General features: G+C 37.5%; 1 protein-coding gene across 1 annotated transcript; it reads left to right on the forward strand.

The window, feature by feature from the left end:
* Positions 1-4,649: 4,649 nt before the first annotated feature.
* Positions 4,650-6,892, forward strand: LOC111878184 (heat shock 70 kDa protein). Its single transcript, XM_023874696.3, has one exon. It carries the CDS (start codon positions 4,820-4,822, stop codon positions 6,767-6,769), a length of 1,950 nt encoding a protein of 649 aa, XP_023730464.1. The 5' UTR covers positions 4,650-4,819; the 3' UTR covers positions 6,770-6,892.
* Positions 6,893-7,104: the final 212 nt, after the last annotated feature.

Below are 7,104 nucleotides of genomic sequence, written 5' to 3' on the forward strand. Positions count from 1 at the left end.
TTGTTTCTGTGAAAGAAAATGTTCCTTTAAGTTTATGAAAAATTGTATCCCAAGAAAATCCCATATTTTCTTATAAAAGAAGTTTGGTTATCCATTTGTTAAACAGCCTGTTATAAAAAGTTAAGTTATCCCAGGAAAAACCCTTATTTTCCTTAAAAGTAGGTGGTTGGTTATCGATCCGGAATGAAAAGTACAAGTATCTACCATACTTGCAATGTTAAGTAAAGTTCCCCTAAAAGTTTGGTTATTCTTGGAAAGTGTATTAGTTTTAACACGTATATAAAACTAACAAGTAAGTTATGAATTAATACCCTCTAGTAATCAAAACAATTATTACTTTGAGGTTAGTTCACTAAGTTCATTATTACTTAAGAGTAAATCTCCATTATCTAAGTTGCGAGTTCCATAACCATACGATAAACTAGATATGGCGCGTAACGGGGCCAGTATCATTTATGACTTTTGTCACCCGTAGACCTGTTGGTCCCACTGTAGCTAGCAGCAAGGTGCAGGGTAGTCAGCCCCGTATAGATCTATACACTCAAGTCACGCTCTCTTTCTAAGAGATTCTGGTTACAGGGGCGGTCCTCCACTCGCGTATCTCTGTGGAGTGTTTCAGAGGACGTGTCTCCAATCTTAAGAATAACGAATTTACAAGTAATCATACGGAAAATTCAGTTCTATGAATGGCATGAAATCCTTCGTGAAATATAAAATATAACATTTTATAATAAGTTTCACAATTAGTTTGAAAACTAGCTCTGCAAGTTAAACGGTTGGTTAATACGGATTTCAGTGTAAAAATCATACTAAACATTTAACATTTCATACGAAATAATAAGTTTTGAGTACAAGTTTCCTTGTACTTTTGCTTGTATTCTCCCCCTGAAAACATGAAAAACACGGAAAATGGTGTAGGGGTATGAACTCACTAGACGAGAAATGTGTCGGGTAGGATGTTAAGTATCAGTTTAAGGCTTGAACACGCACGAGGTTCCTATGTAACATAAGGAGATACATAATTGTATCTAATTAGACTTTGAACTACTAATTAAGTAAGAAAATACACTCCGAGGCGTGAAAACACTTTATCTCCAGTGTTAGGAATGATTCGGGTTGCATCTAAGGGTGTGTAGGGCCTAGATAAGGAGTTTACTCTTCAAGAGTAGACCCTTAGGGTGTTTACGGTCCAAAGACCATATCCCCATGAGTTTACGGCCGTAAACTCATGGGTGGTGTGTTCTTGGATGTTTAAAGGTCTTACAATGCACAAGGGAGGGTTCTAAGGTTGAATCAAAGGCTTAGGAAGTGATCGGGACTTGAATTGACCTTGGAAAAGGGGTTTATAGTTCTTGAAGGACTCTTGGGGAGTTTACTACCATAAAAACATGAGTTTACGGCCGTAAACTCATGCTTGGTCCATTCTTCATGTGTTTTGATGGTTGTAGGCTAAGCATACAAAGTTCTAGACCCAAATATGAGCAATTCAAGGTGTTAAGGACACTTAAACACCCTTTGGAGGTGTTTACGGTTTTGGGAGACCTTCCCAAACCGTAAACTCAAGTGTTGCTCATTTGTGCATGGATTGGTGCATCACATGAAGAAATACAAGGTTCTAGGCACTCATGGAAGCTTTTGGAGGTGTTTAAGGGGCAATTTAACACCTTAAAAGGTGTTTATGGTCTATGAAGGTGTGTTTACGGTCCAAGAATGTTATTGGGCCGTAAACTCATGTTTGCTACTCAAATGACATGATTTTGGTGTTCTAAGCTCGTACATGCAAGTCCTTAAGTCTTTGCTAAACACTAGAAGGGATTTGGAAGGGTTTTGGGGCTTCAAAACCCTCTTATAGGAGTTTACGGTTTTGGGAGGTGTTCCCAAATCGTAAACACAAGTTCTTGAGTGTTTTGGATGATTTAAACACAGATTTGCATGCTTAACAAGTTAAACAACAAGTTATGATAGATTACTTACGATTTTGGAGCTTGAAGGGGCGTTTTTGGATCAAAACTCGAATTTTAGAGAGAGTGTAGAGAGAGAAAGTTATGAGGAGGTAGGAAAAAGCTTAAATGAAGTCACTCATCCTTTATATAAGGCTTGAGTTTGTGGCTAAGTGGGAATACACCCAATACCGACGTTTAAGGGGGTTTAAAATTTTACCCGATTAATTTGTCGTAATCCGACTTAGTTGTAACTAAAACTTTTCCAAATGAATATTGAGAGTGTTGTAACGTGTTTCTAATGTTTTCTGACACTTATGAAGTCACAATAAAAGTTCCAATTTAATTAACTTAATCCAAAAGTTAACGAAAATTTTAATAAAAATAAATTTTATTAACGGAAATGGGATACAGTGACGGAATAAATTTAAAGTTGTCACAAAAACTCAAGAGAGTAATAAAAATGATTTGAGAGTAAGAATGAGATAGTAAAGATTGCTTATTGAGACCTCCATCATGATGATATTTATATTGATGTTATAGGAAATGAGGTCTACCCATTTCGTACAAGGTATTATGATTTTTTACAGTACCATAGACGACGCATGATCCCATGTTGGTTGTAATGGACTTGTTGTCACGAAGTGTTTCAGTTTATGTCGGAACATATTGGTTCTTTAGTCGGGTTTTAACCTTGGTTGGTTATCTAGTTGTGTCGCGTCGCACCTCAGACACCATGTCGTCGTTCCTTGTGTTTAGGGCACCAAACTAGAGTATACCTTGTTGGGTTGGTACGCGAGTAATATCATATTCGTATTATTTATCATTTAAAAAAGAACAGAGTACACATAAATTATGTTATTATTTCAAACTTGACTTAACCATAAACAAATGGGCTAAGGCCATCGCTAATGGGAATTTCATGGGGAGTTTAATGAGGAAAATGTGGTGATGTGGCAGTTGAATGGATGAAATATGCATTGTGGGATGAGTTTAATGAATGGGGGGTTTAATCCTCCATTTAACGATGGTATAGGATTTGCTTTTCTTTTTTTTTTCTTTTTTTTTTTGTTTTTCTTTCTCAACTTACTATAAAAACTTATTTTTTTTATTATTATTTTTTTTGTTTTTCTTTCTCAATTTACTATAAAAACTTATATTGAAAGTAACATTTAATATTTTTTTTTACAATAAACAAACTATATATTATTATTATTTTGATTTATACTTTATTTTAATTTCTAAATTGTAATCTTTAATTAATATTTAGCAAGGTTATTAAAATCGCTCGACCGTAGCTCGACGATCGACTGGTGTTAAAGAGATTAATTGGTCTTGACGGGGATTAATCAGGGATTAATCGGGGACTAAATATTATTAATAAAATATTAAAATTAATCAAATATTAATATATCTTAATAAAAACAAGTATTTCAAAATTAGAAAATAAGAAAATTTGTAATTTGAAAATACGAAAATATGAACATTTTGGTATAATATTTGAAAATTTGAAAATTTTGAATATCTTGGAGTAAAAAAAGAGTTGATTTTGTTTAAAACAAATTAATTTCTTTGACCTTTTTTGACTTTTTTTTTTTGATTTTTTTGACTTTTGTTGATCGACTAATCCTACCAAGACCGATTAATCCCGCCAAACCCGATTAATCATAAATTTTCGATTAATACCCTAATCATCGACGGTTGGAAAACGCGAAACGATTAATCCACGATTAATCCCGATTTCTGCAACCATGATATTTAATAATTGTAACTTTGAATTTCTAATTAATGTAATATTCTAGTTTTATTTATTAATATTATTTATAAAAAAAATTAAAAGATGATGTGAAAATCCATTGATCTCTTAAGAATTTAATGAAATGTAGAGTTTAATAGGTTTAATGGTATAGTTAATGAAATGTTGATGTGACAATTCATTATGAATCCAATGTATTGGAAATGACCTAAAATGCATATTTCCAAATACACCTTATTCCTCATATCATAGGGTGTTATTTATTAATTTGGTTAAAGATATAATTTTAATTTGTATATTTAGTTACTTAGATTAATTAGTAAATAATAATAAAAATATAGATAGGCCATTTTATTATGGAGATAAAATAAAATTATTATAATTATGGGTGAAAATTATATAATAATAAATAAATAACTAATTAATAAATAATAAAATATAAAAATCAATGATTGATGAATAATACAAGCTATAAGTGCTCTATGATCTCGACCTTGAAGTCCATGTTTCCCACATTGATATTTTTGATTTAGTATGTATCGAAACTTATTTTACTTTGCTAAAGAAAGAAAGGGTCTTCTAGCAGGTTGTAGATTTCCTGAGAATTCCACGTGTACACTTACCTTTAGGCAACTCTGCCACCTCATTACCCCACAACATTTTTACGTATCGTCGTAATCGTAGTAACTCCCAAAACTAACCCGTTAGTAAACTCCACTTCAGCACAGGGGTTCTTACGTAATTTCCGCTTCTCATCAACCTCCGGAATCATCTCGTATCAACCACAAACACATTCCCATAACGTCATATCCCCTAAACTCCCAAAACTACCCCTAAGAGGCAAGCAAAGGAAGAAGGGTACTTTCGGTATTGCACTCTTCTCTCCCGCCTCCAGAACAATCTCGTATCCTTCTTCTTACTTCCTCTGCCTTTCTTGAAATTTCTCGCAATATATCTTGATCTCAAGTCATCTCACCTATAAAATCTCAAATCCCAATTCCAAAACCCATATCAGATTTCAACTGCAAACGAAAAACAACAACAATCCAACAAGTTTTCGATCAAAAAAGGCACTGTTTCAAGTGATCTTACTTCTATTTTGGAAGCTTTTTTCAGTTTATCTATGGCGGCCAAGCAGGATAAAGCAATTGGAATAGACCTTGGTACAACTTATAGTTGTGTCGGGGTATGGCAGAACGACCGCGTGGAGATCATTCCAAACGATCAAGGCAACCGCACCACCCCTTCTTATGTCGCGTTCACCGATACTGAACGGTTGATCGGCGACGCCGCTAAGAACCAGGTGGCGATGAACCCACAAAACACCGTATTCGACGCTAAACGTTTGATTGGGCGGCGGTTCACTGATCCTTCTGTTCAGAGCGACATGAAGTTGTGGCCGTTTAAAGTTATCTCCGGCCCCGGTGAGAAGCCGATGATCGTTGTTAATTATAAAGGCGAACAGAAGCAGTTTGCTCCGGAGGAGATCTCGTCTATGGTGTTGGTAAAGATGAAGGAGACTGCGGAGGCGTTTTTGGGTCAAACTATTAAAAACGCTGTCGTCACTGTTCCGGCGTATTTCAATGATTCTCAGAGGCAAGCTACGAAGGACGCCGGTGCGATTTCTGGGTTGAATGTTATGAGGATTATCAATGAGCCGACAGCGGCAGCGATTGCGTATGGTTTGGATAAGAAGTCGTCGCGTGTAGGTGAGCAGAATGTTTTGATTTTCGATTTGGGTGGTGGGACGTTTGATGTGTCGTTGTTGACGATTGAAGAAGGGATTTTCGAAGTGAAGTCCACCGCCGGCGACACCCATTTGGGCGGCGAAGATTTTGATAATCGTTTAGTGAATCACTTTGTGACGGAGTTCCGGAGGAAACATAAGAAGGATATCAGTGGCAACGCCAGGGCGCTGCGACGGCTGAGGACGGCGTGTGAGCGGGCGAAACGGACATTATCGTCTTCTTCCCAAACCACCATTGAAGTTGATTCATTGTTCGAAGGAATCGATTTCTATGCCACGATAACTCGCGCTAGATTCGAGGAATTATGCATGGATATGTTTAGAAAATGTATGGATCCGGTGGAGAAATGCTTGAAAGATGCCAAAATCGATAAAGGCTCCGTCCATGAGGTGGTTCTCGTCGGTGGCTCCACCCGAATCCCAAAAGTCCAGCAGCTTCTGATCGATTTCTTCAACGGTAAAGAGCTTTGCAAGAGTATAAATCCCGATGAGGCGGTGGCCTACGGCGCAGCAGTCCAGGCGGCGATTTTAACCGGAGAAGGAGATGAAAAAGTCCAAGACCTCCTCCTCCTCGACGTCACTCCTTTAAGCCTGGGTCTAGAAACCGCCGGCGGTGTCATGACTGTTTTAATTCCGAGAAACACAACAATTCCGACGAAGAAAGAACAAATTTTCTCGACATACTCCGACAATCAACCGGGGGTGTTGATACAAGTCTACGAAGGGGAACGAGCAAGAACTAAAGATAACAACCTCCTCGGAAAATTCGAGCTCAGCGGAATCCCTCCAGCTCCGAGAGGTGTTCCTCAGGTCAATGTCACCTTCGATATCGACGCAAATGGGATTTTGAACGTTTCCGCAGAGGACAAAACCGCCGGAGTTAAGAATAAGATCACAATTACCAACGACAAGGGGAGATTAAGCAAAGATGAGATCGAGCGACTGGTGCAGGAAGCAGAGAGGTACAAGGCGGAGGATGAAGAGGTGAAGAAGAAGGTGGATGCGCGGAACGCCCTCGAGAATTACGCTTACAATATGAGGAACACGGTGAGGGATGAGAAATTTGCGTCGAAGCTAGCGGCGGAGGATAAGCAGAGGATTGAGAAGGCGGTGGACGATGGGTTGGAGTGGCTGGAGAAGAATCAATTGGCAGAGGTGGATGAGCTGGATGACAAATTGAAGGAATTGGAAGGGCTTTGTAACCCCATTATCGCGAAAATGTATCAGGCCGGTGATGGTGGTGATGTGCCGATGGGTGAGGGAAGGGCTAACGGTGGTGCCGGAGCTAGTGGTGGCGCCGGGCCAAAGATTGAAGAGGTTGATTAGAGTTGAATGTTGATGATGGAGGAATCTTGAAGGTATTTGCGTATATTTTGTACCCTGTCTTGTTCTTGTTGATGTAACGCGATTGGGCTTGTTTTCTAAATAAAAATAGTAGTACTTTTTTCATTGTTTTTTTGTACAATTTGTTTTACTTTTGGGACTCAATTTTATAGATAATTAATTTTATTATGATGTTGTAAAAATGTCCCTAATAATAATCACAAATCACAAACGATTATTTTTTTTATACTTGCACATATTATCCCCATTTTAGGGAGAATCCTAAAATTTCGTATATGCTCCTATTTAATATCAAAATTTATAAAGAAATTAAATAC

The sequence above is a fragment of the Lactuca sativa genome, chromosome 5 (assembly GCF_002870075.4).
Source record: "Lactuca sativa cultivar Salinas chromosome 5, Lsat_Salinas_v11, whole genome shotgun sequence".
Taxonomy (NCBI): Eukaryota; Viridiplantae; Streptophyta; class Magnoliopsida; order Asterales; family Asteraceae; genus Lactuca; species Lactuca sativa.

What these genes read in the sequence shown, in the direction of transcription:
- LOC111878184 (XM_023874696.3), top strand. Translation starts at nt 4,820, where the DNA reads ATGGCGGCCAAGCAGGATAAAGCAATTGGAATAGACCTTGGTACAACT.